This window comes from Crocodylus porosus, unplaced genomic scaffold (genome assembly GCF_001723895.1).
Source record: "Crocodylus porosus isolate Cpor-Errol unplaced genomic scaffold, CroPor_comp1, whole genome shotgun sequence".
NCBI lineage: Eukaryota > Metazoa > Chordata > Crocodylia > Crocodylidae > Crocodylus > Crocodylus porosus.
Window position 1 is genome coordinate 29,429,261 of NW_017728943.1, and position 17,352 is coordinate 29,446,612.

Below are 17,352 nucleotides of genomic sequence, written 5' to 3' on the forward strand. Positions count from 1 at the left end.
TATCCAAAACAGCCCCTTCCCACACACACACATACACACATATACACAAATAAAATATTTGTGTATATGTGTGTGTATATATGTATGTATGTAGGTATTTTATTTATATATGCCAACTGATTTCCCCCCCACGATATGCCATAAGGGATAAGGGGGGAAAGCAAAGCACTTGGCAATAATATGTTGTGGATTAAATAATTTCTCCTAATTTCTCAGTTTCTTTGAATCCGATTTTCACCTCCGGCGCTAGTGTTAAACACAGTTAACAGAGAAGGCAACAGAGGGCTTATAATACCAGTACTGAAATAACATGTGCACTATTAAATACATCTCCGCTGTAAAATTCCCCGAGTCAGTCACCTCTACGCAGCAGTCGCCGGTTGAACCCCTGTGCTATGGAGCCGTCCCCTTGTACTGCTTCAGAAACACGGTGAAATACGTGTTTCTCTATTTTACAAGGTGAGCTTCGTGAATGGTGCCTGGTTTGTGTTGATGTGGACTGGCTACAAGAGGTGCAGACTAAACGAGGTGCAGCCCTTCGAGTCTGGGTTGGAAAATGACTGCGGCAAAAAAGAAAAAGGAGCACTAGAGCAGCAGAAAAAAGGCCTTACATTTAGGTCTCAACCCCACCCGCACGTCCCCCCCTCCAACCATGAATATGCAAACCAAGGACTAGAGGGATGAGGGAGGTGGTCATCCTGAGCGCTGCCAGGCGGGAGCCGGCCGCCGTCAGCCTGCTGTGGGACTGCGGGGGAAGCGTCTCGACATGCCCACCCGAGGAGCAAGGCTCAAACCCTGGGCGCTTTGGGGCACGGCTGCCCGTCCTGGCATGCGGCAGGCGCCGAGCACCGGGATGCTCTGGTCCTTGGCTCAGGCTTCTTGATCTCTTCCTGAGCACTTGTGTTGGCGCCCGCTCCCCTCTAAGGAAATGGCTGTGATCGGCTCCAGCTTCAGCCAGTTTCTGGCTAGCTCAACATGTGGGAAGGTTTTCAAAATCGCAGGGTCAAACACCGTCCCTATTGGAAGGAATACAAAACTCTTGGTTCAGAAGTGATGCCTTTTATTAGACCAACTACAAAATAGCATGCAAAGTATGCATCCAATAATAAATTACACACACACACACACACACACACACACACACACATTCTAACTCAGTGGCCCGTGACCCTGACTCCTATGCTCAACAGCTACTGGTGCCCCTTTCCTCCAAGAATTTATCCAATCCCTCTTTCCCCCCACTTTTTGTTTATATATATGTGACTATAAATACGATTATATGATTCAATGTGATTATAGATATATGCTTAAGCATATAATCGTATTTATAGTCACATATTTATAAACAAAAAGTGGGGGGAAAGAGGGATTGGATAAATTCTTGGAAGAAAGGGGCACTATATATATATGTGTGTATATATAGGCAAGGTTTCAGGCACACATCACCTCTGAACCAACAGTTCTAGGGTTTTGTATTCCTTCTTCTCTCAGACCAACAGGCTATAAAACAGGTCCCTATTTGAACTTACTAATGGCAGCTTGAACTCTGTTCTCAATAGGGCCGGGATATCAGTCCCCGTCGTCCCCCCCACCCATATTCTCCATCAAGCTGGACATTGGCACCGTATGCTTTCCCCAGTGGAGACCTCTCCCAAAGGGCTGCGGGCACAAGGCCCCAACAGCGAAGGAAGAGAGAGCATTTTAAATGAGCACTCATATTTCCCAGCCCGTCTCTGCAGCACGAACAAAAGTCTTGCCACCAAGCAGGAGAGGGAGGGTCAAAACCAGGCGCTGTCGGGCAGCCAGCAGAGACCTGCAGAAACCTTTGCAGCCTCTCTCTGCCCCACCACCGTGGGGCTCTCCCCACTCTCCTCTGCCCCGAGGCATGGCAGCACCCCTGCTTGCAGGCACTAGCCTCTGGAGTCTCCCTGTCCTCCTGGCTGTGGAAAGCGGGGCTCCGGGTCTTGACTTTGCCAGCTCGGGACTTTGCCCCCTGCTCACCTGCCTAGATCCAGGGGGAACAGGAGCCCGTGGGCTAGCAAGCAGGGCTCTTCATCTCGCGTGGCCTTTCCTCAGATCCCTCCTTACCTTTAGATCCCTGTTGGGGGTGGGCATGGGGGTGCATTTCCTTGTCCTCTCGGCTTGCCTTCAGGGCTCCACATCCGCAAGACGCTGGGTAAAAAGGCGGCTTGCCTTTCCCCCGCCTTCCTCCTCCCCGACAAGCAGGAAAGAGAGGCAGGGCCCGGGGCTTGCTCCCCGGGAGCGTGTGCAGTGCCCCCCTGCCTTGCACCTCCGCGAACCGCGGGGCAAGGCTACCTTTGTTCCTTTATGCCGTCATAATTCAGCTACTGGGCGAGCCGCAGCTGGCTGCTCCCGGGGCCGGCCCTACGGAGCCCTGCTCCAGTCTGTGTCCCTGTCGGGAAGGCTGGCACGAGAGCAGGGAGCAGACACACCGATGCCCCCGTTCCCCGGGTTAGTGGAGGGGCAGGCTGCAAACGGGGCCGTGCGGGCTGAGCTGGGGAGGGAGGGTGAGCTCCGCACCGCTTCGCAGCTGCCCGGGTGGAAAGGACACGGGTGCCTTCCAGGATGGGTTTGCTCTGAGCCTGATTCCCCGGCCGCAAGTCTTCATCGGGAAGGGAGGCCCGATCCTGCTAAGGCAGCAGGACCTGCCATCTCCTGGGGGCGCTGTCTAGGCTGGAGCATCGCATCCCAAGGAAGAGGCGCCTTCAGTGTCGGGACTGGAAAAGGGAGGGGGGAGGCTGCAGTGATACAGCGGCATGTTGCAGCGATCTGCTTGCTCCTTAGTGGATTTAACCCCCTAGGAAGCCAGCCTGTGCATGGGCAGTCGCGGAACTAGCGGCTATTGCAAAGGTAACCCGAAAACTCTGCTCCCCGCGGGGCTCCAGTATCCCCATCCCAGGGGTGGGGGAGAGGGAAGGGGTGTCCTCCCCTCCCCTCTTAGCCGCCCGTGCTCACACAGAGCCCAGCTGTGCCAGACACCAGACAGCTTGGCCATGAGTCTGGGGAGTGCAGAGAAAAGGACTGTAGACAGGCAGGTCATCCAAGCCCAGGATCAGGGAAAAAAAGACACCCCTCCCCCGACCCACCTTTGTATCCCCCTCCCTATCCTGGAATCTGGATCATGGTGCTTTTAATAAGGAGCAAACGGACCCAAAGCAATTTCTGTTAGGGGTTTTTTTTTTTAAGTCGTATCCTTCGACTTACAAAGCCAGGCACCCTCAGTACCCTGAGTCCAGCTTTGCCTTGCATACGGAAAAAGAAGACGGTGCAATCTAGGTGCATTGCTTAAAACCAGATTTGTTTTCCAAGGTAATGCATCATTTGGAAGTCTGATCCATCAGAGCTGGGGTTCCCCCCCCCCCCCCGCCGTAAATAAATATAATGTCATAATAGAAAAATGCTCCCCTTGCTAGCAGTACAAGTCCAGCTTCAGACAGACTGCGTGGATCTACTCCGGCCCAAGACAGAGTATTGACCATGCTGCATCTCACGACCATGTAATTTAAGAGGAGAATTGGAGAGGCAGAAGAAGCAAGCGGTTGAACGGTTTTGAACTGGCCGGTCAGAGGTAGGATGCTGGGGTCCATCCCGGATGAGGTGAACCGGAGGCATTTGAGAGTGAAGGAGAAACTCTCTGTCCCAGGGCTCGGTTTTACACCACTTGCAATTTACTGCAGGGCTATTACCACTGTGCGTGCCCGTATGTATAGCAGCTGCATCTTGTGTAGGCATTATACACTTTGCTTCCCACAATGAATAGGCAGATCAAGCTTATGACATGGGAACATCTTAAAATCACACTATCGTTTTTCTGCCCTACCTTTGGCTGGTTTGCCCTCCTGTATCTATGTGCATGCATCTACAATACACAGCCCTACGTGCAAATTCGGGTAAGGCAAAAGAGGGCATCAGTACAATGTGGAGATGGCATATGCTAGCATCCGTGTCTGGGGAACCTGGCACCTTATTCGGGCTCTAGTGCACGGGATGCTTTCTGACTGTCCTTCTGTGCTGTTAATTTTTAATCTAACTGCACCCATTAACGTAAACCCCTCTGATCGCCGTTTTCAAAACTATCTTAGCAAATCCACCTAAAGGAGAGGCGTTTCCTGGTACCTGAGCTCGATCCTCCCCGAGCTTTTCACACCAGTACCGCGCCCGATTGTCTTTCCCGGCCGAAATAGCGGCAGGCGAGCTTCTGAATTAATGCATTAAAAAACTGCCCCCTGTGACATGATTGTCGATCCGCGCGAACCTGGTATAGGAAGGCATAGCCCCCTACCAACATGAACATAAAATGCCTTGTCTTAGTGGTTTGTTTCCTCCTCCGACAGTATTAACATCGCTCAAGGAATAGCAACTGTTGGTGAAAGCGGGTGTCGGCTACAACAGTCACAAAGGGCGATTAGAGTCACAGAGCAAGGACAAGCCGACAGACAAACCCGTGGAGGAAGCATGATTCCCGAATTTGTTCCGAGCATCCATTCATTCATTGCCCTCTCGGTGTCAGCGCTCATCTGGGGGCTTTACTCGCCTAAGTTAAAAGTTACAGCCCGGGTTGTGATCACCGCATCAGCATCATCTTCTGGGACCCAGCCCGGTTTCTAGGGATTAACTGCCGTTGTCTTCACTGGAAGCAGAAGTGATGGGCTACAAGCATGAGCTTTTATTATTTGCGAGGTCTTTCAATGGTGGAGATTACACTGACATGAAGTAAAAGCTGACCACACACTTCTGAAAATGTCTTTTACCATCTAACGCCCATTCATTTTCATGGCGATGTCTTTTCTCATTCTGGGCAGTCTGAGCAGAAAGGATGAAGTACTGTTAGAAATCCAGCTGTGTTCCTGGGACATTTCTTGGCAGACAAGAAGCAGAGTATTGCAAAAAAAGGTTTGAGGAGGGTGTTGTTTTGTTTTGTTTTGAAGGAGAGTTGCTGCTGTGCAACTTGGCATATCCAAGAGATCAGGATAGTTCATGTAGGGACACATATAACTTTGAGCAGCTGAGGGCTGCTCCACTAAAATCAATGATTTACACCATAGTACAAGAGAAGTCTTATGTAGGAAGAACCAGATCCTCAGCTGGTAAAAATGGCTGTGCTGTATGCATTTTCACAAAGATTCATTTATACCAGATGAAGATCTTGCCCTGAGGGTTGATCCAAACTGGAATTAATCTCCAAACCTCCAGAGCTAAACTGAGGATGTCTCATTTTTCCCCAGCTTAATAGAGGTCTCATTTTTACCAGCACACACTACAGGTTCCTAATCACTATGTCCCACTTCTAGTTCTTGCAGCTTTGCCATATGCAGCAACATGACCCATCATCAGAAGATCTTGTAGGCTAATTGCATGAACACCAAATGAATGTGCTTCAGTACTCACAGTGATTGATCTCTACTGTAACATTAATATACACGAATGAAGAGTCTACAGTTGTGAACTAGCTAGTCTGTCCTTGAAGATAAATGTCATAAAATAGGCTCATTATGCATTATATAAGTATATCGTTTTCTATCAGTGGTTTTTAAGGCTGAAGTCCCTTTAGACAGCATCATTTAATGGGCAGTCTACACTTCCCAAGAAGAGGACATTTTAAGAAATGTCCATGGAACTACATTGACAACTACATCAACTCTGGTCCCTGGTTGTAACTTGTGACTAAAAACAAAAAAAGCAACCTGAAAAATCTACACCCTTACTATGTTATGACACTGACAGTCTTGAAATGCCACTACTGCCCAAGAAATAGAAATGCTGCTCAGGTGGTAATGTAAATCCAGATCCTCAAAAATACTGAGATGTTCCCAGTCTGGTGCTAAAATACTTTAGAGATTCTGGACCAGAGTGCCTAGATGTTATCTTGTAAAATAATGATGCTTAAATGAGGATTAACTGAGGGTCAAAATATGGCCTATTTTACAACATTGGGGTGAATGTCCCCCGAAGGCCTGAATCCTCTTTGAACTGTGCCTATGTTCTCATCTAGAATTACGTAGCTGTAAAATGTTGCCAGACATGAATTCCAGTCTAATATCACAGCATTTTCCATTTTTTGCACACATGAAAACAACTGTAGTTGTGCATCTGGGGCAAATATACTGGGATTACTCACAGCCTGGTTTGTAGGTAATGCATAAGGTAGTGCTCTTTTTGTTTTCTCAGCTTCTTTTTTTTGAATAGTCATCCAGGGTTGTGGAACTGCTCGGTGCAACTACTAGGCTGGAGATGTTCCACGTATTTCCAGGTAGTGATCAGTCTTGGAGCATGGTTCAGAGAAGAAGGTTGATTACACCCTGTTTGGCCTATTAAATCTTGCTTCTTTCCTCGTTGAATGTGGTCCTGCAGACAAGGAGATCCAATGCCTATGAAGCAGGTTTTATCCAAAATAGACTTAATTTTCAAGGATGGCCCCATTCTAATCAGTGGTGACAGGTCTCAGCCTGTCTACAGTGAGATGACTGAAGAAGTTGTATTTGCCTAAGCTCTATATGCTGTTTTCGAGACAAACCTTTTATTCTAAAGCAGGCATAGACTCTTGCCCTCACAGAGGATGATGGTCAAGTTATCATTGGAAAGTCTGCCCAGTTATTTCAGTGGGCAGCAGATCAGGGTCAGAATCTTTTCTTTGTCTCATGTTTTAACTTTGCAGTAACCTTGCAACAATGTGGTTAGAAATTGTAGGCTGAGAAAAGACCAATCTCCCCCTAACAGAATTAAAATAACCTAAGGGGGAATGAAACACTACACTTTAAGAAGCAAACCTGAGCCTATAAGAGCATAGCTACAATGGCAAGCATGTCAGCAATTGCTGAGCATGTGAGGACGGGGTTGTCAAGAACGTCACTTTGCCATGCTAACTAGCAGGTACCCTACTCCGAGTTTGTGCCTTCTGGCAGCTATACCCGGTATTCTTCGTCTCCTTTCCAAAGCACACATCATATGGGCCAGGTCCTCAGTGGCATAGCTTCATTGGCTTCCCATGCCAGTTTACAGCAGTCCAGCACCTGGCCCTCCTTGTATTTAGGGAGAATAATGAATTAATAGCTAAGCTATCTCAGCCGATATAACACCAAGGGTTACTAGTTCCATTACAATAGACTTGTTGTTGTTGTTGTTGTTATAGATGACAGCAGTAAGAACCCAGTGCCATCCTAACTGCTGGAGTGAGTTGCATGTTCCCTACCCTAGACTGCAGATACACACTGCAGTTCTAGTAGCCCAACTTCCTGCTAGCATCTACCACGCTATCAAGGAACAAGACGAGGCAGCCCCTGGAAAACAGAACCTGGGCTTTTGGATCAATGTATTTTAGGGGCACCTTTATTTGAGTAGAAGACTAAGGTGCCTGATAGATTCCTCTGTTTTGTTCCCACACTCGAGACAGACGGTGTCATCTGAATCCTCTTGGACCTTGCTTGTTTAACACGGGGAACCAGAGGGTCACCTTTTCGAAAGAGATTAAGTACCCCTCCTCCCCTCCACCAAAGCGGGTCATGGGTGGGTGGGGGTCTTTGGTAGGTGGTGGACACACAGTGCTATGTTCTGACCTCACGTGGCCTGTGATAACACTGGGATTGAGCGGGGGGCGGGGGGAATCCCACTGAACCCCAGGGACATAGGGAGACAGGGAGGATCTGGCTTTCTGGGTAGTCCCCCCTGGTCCCCTCACCTTGCCACCCTCTGAATATGCCTGTCTCCAGCGGGGTGCAGGTGACACCCTGAATGCACCTTGGCATCCCTAGCATCCTTCCTACAGGGGATCCTTGTCCCCACCACCGCGTTAACCATGCATCGGCTTGCAAAGCATCCACGGGAGATGGGGCAGCCCTCTGAGCGCAGCTCGGTAATCGTGAGAGTGCTCTAGAGGCACAAAGAAGCAGCGCTGGAAGAGACCTCCAGAGGTCACTCAGTCCACCCCCCTGCCTGAGGAAGAGTCAGCCCTAGCCAGCCCATCCCCTAAACTCTAGCTGGAGCAAGAGGCAGGCAGCTTTCACGGCAGCAGACACGAGCAGCCGTGCCTTTAATTTCCTGTGGGGGCCGGCCGTATATCTGGCAGCTGCTCGGCTCACTCGCGGCGCCCCGGCAAGAGGCTTCCCTCGGCAAGGCGTGCAAGGGGCAGAGGCTCTAGGAAGAAGTTCCCCAGAGCACGGCTCAGAGCAGCAGCAGCAGCAGCAGCAGCAGCAGCAGCAGCCGGGGTGATCGCGCCTGCTCCCGGCTACCTCGGACAGCTCCCCCTCCGCCCCCCCGCCCCCAGCCGGGGTAACCCGGACAGCTCCGCACCCCTGCCGGGGTAACCCGGACTGCTCCCCCTCCCCGCCCCGCAACACCCTCCCTCTGCCTGCCCCCCGCCCTGGTACCTCGGACAGCTCCCGCAGCACCTGGGCTCCGCCGCGCTCCGGGCACGGGAGCATGGAGGGGAGGCACCGAGCCGCCGTCCCGGGACTGCTCTTGCTTCTGCGTGAGTACCGGGCCGACCTCCTGCGGGGGCTTCCCCTGCTGCCAGGAGAGGGCTGGAGCTGGGGAGGGAGCGGGCTGCCCGGGGCGCCGGAGTCTCGGGCCGGGCTCCCGCTCGCCCACGAGCGCGCGCGTGTGTTCTGTCCCGCAGAAGCAGCCGCCCGGGTCGTGGCGGAGCAAGAGGTGGAAAACCTCTCGGGCCTCTCCCCCAACCCCGAGAAGGACATCTTCGCCGTGAAGGAGAACGGCAAGGCGTGCCTCGTGGCCGAGTTCGCCGCCAAATTCCTCGTCCCCTACTACGTGAGGGACGTCAACTACGTGGATGTAAGGCCCCCCTCTCCCCTTGGAAGGGGGTTCGAGCACGGGCAGGGTTCTGGGTGGCATCGCCCTTCTCCCCACTCTTGGGTCTTCGTGGTTGCAGCCTACCGCTCCCTGAAGGGTAGCTGCAAAGGGGATGGAGCTGTTGTTGTCCGTGGTGGCCAATGACAGAACAAGGAGCAATGGGTTCGAGTTGGAGCAGGGGAAGTTTAGGTTAGATATTGGGGAAAACTTCCTCACTAGGACGGTAGTAAAGCACTGGAACAGGTTACCCACAGAGGTTGTGGAATCTGCATCCTTGGAGGTTTTTAAGACCTGACTAGACAAAGCCCTGGCTGGGATGAGATAGTTGGAGTTGGTTCTGCTTGGAACAGGGGGCTGGACTAGATGACCTCCTGAGGTCCCTTCCAATTCACTTTTTCTATGATTCTATTATCTGCCTTCTGGCTAGGCCACGGCAATGACAGGCGGTCCTTTGCAAAACCTTTGAGCACCACTGGAAAAGGGAGTAGGTTTTTGCAGGAGCCTTCACTGGTCCTGCAGAAACTTACTCTGAAACAGCTGCTGAGAGCCAAAGGAATGCGGTGCTAGAAAGTTAAGAGCAGGAGGAATACTTGCACATGCAACTACAGCAGTGCAAAGCAGATAGCCCTAGGGGAAACCTCACCACTTTCAAATTTGGGACACCATAGGTTCTGGCCCTTTGAATGCTACTAGTGGGAAGGATGCATTAGTTGAAATGGAAGCTCTCCCATTCCCTGCACCTGGATCTATACTGCTGTGGGTAATGCAGATTTCCTCCTTTGAGCCTGTGCCTTGTGCTGCTTGGGCATGCAGGTGATAACTGAACAAGCTGATATCCCGCTTTCCCGGGGAGCAGAAATAAAAGGCAAATGTGGCACCAACGAATCGGAACTGGAGCTCTCTTGGCTGGAAAAAGCCTACACCCTCCGGCTTTCGTTCATAAAGGTAATTCACCCCATGACTGCAGAGGGCTTATGGGCTCTTTCTTTACAGAAAAATAATATACCAGATATTATATATATCTCAGATAGCACATAAATGGTACAGATATCACACATACACATGCACACACACACATAGAGCCACACATCTCATGGATTGGTCATTCTCTGTCAATAAATAAATACACACACACACACACACACACACACACACACATATATATATATGAGCTGCCATATACTGGGTCAGACCCTAGGTCCATCTTGCCCAATCTCCTGTGTCATACAGTGGCAGAGAGTGGATGCTGAATGAGAGAGTGACCTAGGTATGACCAGGGTTTTTTGGTCACTATTCCTCTTTCATTTGCAGCCTCTAGCATTTAAGATTTAGGAAATTCTAACTCAGAGGCTATATCCCTAACGCCTATGCTCAATAGCCCCTTTCCTGCGAGAAGTTGTCCAATCCCCCTTTCCCCCCACTTTTTAATTAAAAATATGTGGTTATAAATATGATTATATGATTCCATTTTATTATTGATATGTGCTTATGGATACAATTACATGATATGATTTGATTATAGATATGTGCTTATAGCTATTATCACATTATATGGTTTGATTATATGGTATGAACTGATTATATATATGTACACTTATAGCTATGATTGCATGATATGATTTGATTTTAGGTATGATTACAGATACATATAATGAACCAATAAGATCATATTTCAGCAAAACACAGCTGTACTTTTTGACAGGGAGGTGAGGGGGAAACAACTGGGAAACCCATATGCGATCAGTTCAGGCTCAACATTAGGAAAAACTACTTCACAACTAGGCTGTCCAGACTGTGGAATAAGCTCCCTCCAGAGGTGGTAGAATCACCTACCCTGGAAATTTTCAAGAGGAGACTGTATGGTCATTTTGCTGGGGTCACCTGACTCCCAAGTTATCTTAGCTGCTTGGTGCAGGGGGCTGGACCCATTGATCTTCCGAGGTCCCTTCCAGCCCCTTACAGTCTATGAATCTATGCATAAGAGGCAAGAAGCCAACCCCAGCATGGCAGGTGTACAATCAAGCAGTCAAGGCACAGACCTCATTACACACCAATGAGGTGTTCATGTGGATGCCTGGAAAGCTCATTTGTTGAAATAATTACTCTTTATTTTCCCCCCCACCCACTCTGTCTTGGCAGGAAGGACACAACACTAGCAGAGGGCAGGAGGTTCTGTGGAAAATGAACAAGGTCCAGTTCATGTATGACACCAGCGAGAAAACCTACTTCAAAGAAGCTGTCACTCGTAAGTGCCAGAGAAAGTGCAGTACTGGGCTTTTTCTTCACAGTTCCTGGGGAGGTTACCTAGAATAAGTGTGTAATTGGGATTTGTCACCTACTCTAGAGAAAATGGGAAACACTGAGCTGTCTGAGGAGCTCCAGGAAATTAGTTATTAAAATCCAATTGATTTTTTTTTTCTAAATCCTGCCATTGAAACTACTGCTAGGAATATAGGTGGGTCTTCCTAGCACATTGGCACTGGCCATGCTTGTGAAATGCATCCAGACTTGTAGATAAAACTAGGGAAATGGACACATTTTCCATAGGCAAGACAATTGCCTCCTTGGATTCCTTTTATAAACATTTAATTCTGTTGTTTAAGTCCCCTGCCATCCCCAGTGCACAGAGAATTCTGCCCCCTTGCTCTGCTAAGCTCAGGTCTTGTCCCCTACACTTACTTACCTTCCCCTTCCTTCTTCATGAATCCAGCCACGTGCCCCACCAGTGGAATGTCTCAAGCCTGAGTCACTCTGTGGGCTTCATTACCCATCTCCCACTCCATCCATTACTAAAGCTACAGCTTGCCTTACAGAAGATGCTTCTTTCCTGAGTATGGCTGGCTGACATGTAGCATATCCTTATTCTTGAGTGGCATTTTATTTCATTTTATTTTTGCCTTAATTTCCTTAGGCTTTGTGTGAGGTTTATTTAAAAGATTTGGTTTAATCCCTTTACTGAGAACTAGGGTTTGCCTGTTTTTCTGCTTTCCTGATTTTGGATCAGAAGCGAAGCATTGCTATTACCTTTCTAACACACCCACCTACCCACCCACAGTTTTTAATCTCCTTCCACTTCATTGTTATGTGTTTCATCTTCTTCTTTTCTAATGCAGCTTGATGCATCTTTTTTTCTGCCCCCTCATTTTCCCTATTGTTCTTGTCCAATGAACATCTCAGTGAGATGTTATCGGGGGAGTTTCTGCACCATTTTCTTAATAATCTGAAATGCAGAGGAATTCTTTTTTTTCCCCTGTACTAATAACTACTGCTACCTGTGAAAATTTAGGTCTTTTATATCCAGTTCTGTTTTCTATTTATCATTTTATCCTCTGGTAATAGATTTTTTTTCCAAGCACCAAACCCCAGCTGTAACACCTTTTCATTTAGATTCTAAAATAATTGTAATCTTCACATCTTTTGTGGATTTTTTCCCCTCAAGGGGCTACTTTGCAATGCTCCTCTTCTGTTGTGTGTCTGTAAATGGTGGGTTTATGACACAAGCACTTGAGCTGGAATGGTGTGTAATGCACCATTTTTGTTTTGCAGGAACACGCATGCCATTGTTTACCATGCAAGGCTTTAACTCCTTTACATACTTAACTTTTAGGCTTGTGAGTAACACTACTGCATTTCTGACAGGATAGGGCATTATTTTTCCAAAGGTTTGTCCCCTACCTCACTTCTGGGGCTTGACGGCTGTTAGGCAGATTTCAGGAAAGCCATGACATTTCCCAGCATATTCTCATGAGAAAACAACCCAATTTCTTCTTTCCCATTTCTGCTCATAAATGAGTCTTTTTCGCTTGAGAACTGGTGCTTTTTTATATTTAGTCATTACATTAAAAGGGTCTTGGTGTGCCTCTCACAGCTGTGTTTGTGACATACCACCCACAACCTTGGGAGTAGTTTTGCACCCTGTGGTGACTATTTTGCATGCCTCCACTCCACGCTTCTGCACACACACATTAACCCTCACATGCTGAGCAAATGTGAACTGCTGTTTTCCTGCTATGTGAAACCTAATGATGAACACAAGGGCAGAAGATGATCAGGAAGCAGAAGTTATTCATCATTCCATGCTGCTGATCATGCACAGTCTTTGCTTTTGCAAATATGTTTGACTTAATGAGAAAATTCTGCTTTATAATTTGTATTTGGACAATGTTCATATTTTATTGCAAAGAAATGCATTAGAGGTAGTTTTTACCCAGCATTGAGTATCTCAAGTTGTGTCTTTTATTTTTATCCAAATACAGAGGCTAATCTTCCCAGCCTCCCTCACTGCTATTTGAGTGCAAGGGATAGGCCTGATCCAAAGCTCATGGAGGTCAGTCATTGACTTCAATGGGCTTTATACAAAAGCCAATGCATCAGCACTGCCAACATCACCAGAAACCCTGGTTTTTTCTGATAAAAAAAATCCCCAATATTTGAATTTAAAAAAGTAACCCCAAAATCCATATTTTTCTGTGATTAAAATGAAACACCACTAATACACACACACACATTAATTTTGATCATGGAAAAATGTGGATAGTGGGTTCCTTTTTTTAAATCCAAACATTGGGGATGTTTTTTTTAATTAGAGAAAACCAGGATCCCTGAACATCACTTAATAGGGAGAATGAGAAGTCATATCTCAGTTGTCCCTCTATGGTTGTCAACCCAATAAAGCATGGGTTCTGACCTAGTAATGGTTGATGTAATGCTGTACTCAGTTTGCTCACCAGAGAGTTCCCACAATGGCACCTGGAACTTTTCCTGGCTCTGCACAATTTTCATAATAAAGTGCTGTTCCAAGGTACAGTGCAGCCCCCAGAATTGCTACTGTTTGAATAAAACAGATGAGAAAGTGAACACCAACCCATAATCCAGGCATATTTGAATGAGGCTAGTTTTATGATCAGCACTGCAAAATGCCAGATTCCCAGGTCTGACTGTTCCACTGCTGTTTGTGTTGTGTCAACAGCTGGAAAGCACACAGCCAACTCGCACAAACTTTCTGCCTTAGTCACCCCAGCAGGGAAGTCCTACGTATGCCAGGCTCAGCAGACCATCCACCTGTACTTGAGTGATCACCAGAAATCCATAGACTTCTTGCTGTCAGAGGTCCAAATTCAGCCTTTTGACATCACTAATGATTTTGCCTTCAGTGAAGGTAAGATATATGTATCAAGGGCTGGGGGGAGAATGGCATCTGTACCCCAGTCCATCTCGTGAACACAATAGCTTTAATGGGGACTTTGGATATATAACAAATGAAGTTTAGATTTGCTCCGTGGCATTCAGCATGGCTCTTTTCCCAAAATGAGCTCTATTAGGTGTTGACAAACCCATCAGATACTTCCACAGTTTTATGCATCTAATAGCCTTTCCAAATTTAGAAAGTCCTTAAGCATGTCTTTTGTTGATCAAGCAAATGAAAACTGGTTATGATTTGTTGAAGATCAGAAGGTGCAATTCATGTGAGTACTCAGTTCCACTGTATCATAGCTGAGCAGCCAGCAGACAGTGCTGGCTCTTTCTGGTCAGTGAAGGTGTCCAGGGAAGCAGCCAGAACCCCAGAGGCTCCTTTATGGACTGCTTCCCCTGCTCTGAGACAATGGATTTGCCTATGCTGCAATTCTGATACATAGGCTTGTTTTAATCCAGCTAGGGTAGATAACAAGAGCCAGGAAGATGCATTGGCAAGGGATTCAGCGTGGGCTGTACACGCCTGCTAGGGATACCTTTGCTCAGCTTTGCTCTGAGGACAGTATGGCTGTGTATTCACTGCAATTGTTACACTCACTAGGTAGATTAGAGCCAGCACCAGCTTTCTTACTTGTTCTGAATTCACATCTCTGAGTGCATCATAAACAGAGCCTGACTGTGTGTGTGGGCCGTGGAGGATGTGCAGCCAAAGATCTGTGCTGAGGAGTAGCATAGGGTTATGACTAGCAGGGTGAAGAGCAGGGGCTGAGGCATCAGAAGCGTAATGTCCCCACCTTCTCCTGCCCATGCTACTGATGTATTTTAGAATCACAGAAAATGAGGGTTGGAAGGGACCTCAAGAGGTCATCTAGTCCAAACACCTGCTCAAAGCAGGACCAGACCCAGTTACATCATGCTAGCCAAGGCTTTGTCTGCCCGGGCCCCAAAAGCTTAAAAAACATAGTGTCCCATTGATTTTATTTCTTCATATGGTGGGGAACAATTACCTGGACATACCCTCACACCTCTCACTTGTAGATTTATCTCCTTAGCTCATAACTGTTGGGGAATTAGCCTGTGGTCCAAAGAATGCCCAGAATCTAGTGAAGACAGCAGTTATCTGGAAGGGGAACTGGTTTTGTGGTTATGGCAACACAGTGGGTCTCAAGGGATCTAGGTTGAATTCCCAGCTTTGCCAGAGATTCCTTCTGGAACCTTGGGCAGTCCCTTTGATCTCTGTGTTTACCTTCAGTATCATGGGAATAGTAATAATTTGCCAGCTCATAGTGATGGTGTAAGGAGAAAACACATTATTGTAAGCTGCAGAGAGTGCTATGATAAAGCCTACAAGGAAAGAAGAGAGTCCAGATTCGGTCTAGTCTTTGGATGTTTGGGAGTAAACGAGGCAGGGAGCTGCACACTGTGTAAGGAAGATAAAAGGAAATGTGGAGCAGCTGCCATTTCCATTGAGCACCATCCATCTTGCTCGCTGAATGAGGCAGGGACCCTGCCACAAAATGGTATGACATTATTTTACAGATGACTGAACTGTAACTCAGATGCACAAGTGTGGGGAGAGAATGAGGGATGAGCAGGCAACCTTAATTTTGTCATTTTCTGATGAACCAGTGCTTCAATGTACAACCTTAATGTTCTTTTAAAGGAGGTTTATTTTAAATATGGAATAGGCTGAAAATCCTTATGCATTTTGCAAGATTTGGGGGGGTTGGGGTTTTTTTTGCATTTATGTTAGAAGAAACTATACAAAAATGATTTAAAAGAACATTGTCCATGTACTATTTTTGTCTGAAATCTTTTTTCAGAGTTTGTGCATCATGTTCTTTCTTTTATGGGCATGTCTGTGCCTGAAGCTTAAGTTAATACTCACTGTACTAATACATAAAGGGGTAAATTCCAGGCCCCACTAAAGTCAATGGGAGTTTTGCCATGGACTTGAATGTAGTCAGGCTTTCACCCAAGGTGTTTCTGTGGGACCTAATCCAGCTATACTTATAACTGAGGCCAAATTCCCATTATGCCAAATTCTGCTTTCAGTTACTCTGATGGACATCTGGAGTCACTCTGCTGCCTTCATTGGAGATAGTCCAGTTTTGTACCAGGTTAAATGGGGCAGATTAAATGAGTTTGAACCATTGGATATTGTTCCTGTAGCAGGATTTTAAGATAACTTCTCACAGATTCTAGCTTTGCTGGATCAAGGACCCCTGCCATTAATACTTAAAGCCCTGGAAAAAAATCAAACATGTGATAGTCAAATGTCTTACTTTATAACAGAAATGCTTGTGACATTTTTCAGATCTAATCTTTTAAAATGTTATACTGTGTTATTCAGCAGAAGAAAAATATCTTACGTAATAAAAAACACTTACTACCAAGCTGTAGTATTATAGTAAGTGCTTACTACCAGGAGTGCTTACTACTATGTGTCCCATTCCTGCAAATTATGTAGCAGATACATGCCATCATATACACTGACTCAGCAGGAAGTTGGGATTGCTGCATTACTCACAGTGTGAATTGTGTAGGTATTTCTCAATGGGTACAAATACAAGTTTTATGTTGCAACATAGCACCATATAGTCTGCATGGGCCACATCCTTTATATATAAGAATAATGCTGATATTTTGGAATTAACATATTTACTGGTGCTATTTTCTTCCTTATCTCCTCACCTGTGAATCTCTTATTGGGAGTACAGGCTTCAGAGAGAAGAGAAAATTATTTAAACATATGCAAAACTTCACTCACTTTACTTCATCTAGTTTTTCTGTCTATTCATAATAGCAAAACTGTAAAACCTGATGTATCAAAGCCTCGGGAGCAAGAAACCAAACTCTTACATTAGTAGCAAAGGGGCTTTCCTGAGTATCTAACTGTCTGTAGTCCTGTTTTCATGGTAGTGGGCCTTCAGATATTAAATTATAAGCTTATTGCTTGTCTTGAGCTTGCTATTACTTAGTTTGGGACTTAAAAACCTGCGATTGTGTGTGTAAATTCTTCCTTTGAGGGAGCCGCATAACTAAGGAGAAACTATTTGAGGGGGTGGGGGCACAAAAATAGCTACCACCAGAGCTGGAGGCTGGTTGTGTTGCCCCCCTCCATCAGTAGAGCAGTTGTTGTTGCTTTGTGCACTGAGGCTTCCCCAGAGGGTGGAGACTACCTGTTACACCATCATTTTGATGATAGGAAACTGCATTTTTTAAAGATTTCATAGATTTCATAGACATTAGGGCTGGAGGGGACCTCGGGAGATCATCGAGTCCAGCCCCCTGCCCAAAGGGCAGGAAGTCAGCTGGGGTCATAGGATCCCAGCA

General features: G+C 46.8%; 1 protein-coding gene across 1 annotated transcript in view; it reads left to right on the plus strand.

The window, feature by feature from the left end:
* The first annotated feature begins 8,398 nt into the window (after positions 1-8,398).
* The window catches only part of LAMP5 (lysosomal associated membrane protein family member 5), a 25,004-nt gene continuing 16,050 nt past the window's right edge, over positions 8,399-17,352 (plus strand). Inside the window, exons 1-5 of the mRNA XM_019549099.1 lie at positions 8,399-8,485; positions 8,633-8,805; positions 9,637-9,768; positions 10,963-11,068; positions 13,793-13,981. Coding sequence (XP_019404644.1) covers positions 8,437-8,485; positions 8,633-8,805; positions 9,637-9,768; positions 10,963-11,068; positions 13,793-13,981 — 649 coding nt within the window. The 5' untranslated portion in view covers positions 8,399-8,436. The remainder of the gene's footprint in view (positions 8,486-8,632; positions 8,806-9,636; positions 9,769-10,962; positions 11,069-13,792; positions 13,982-17,352) is intronic.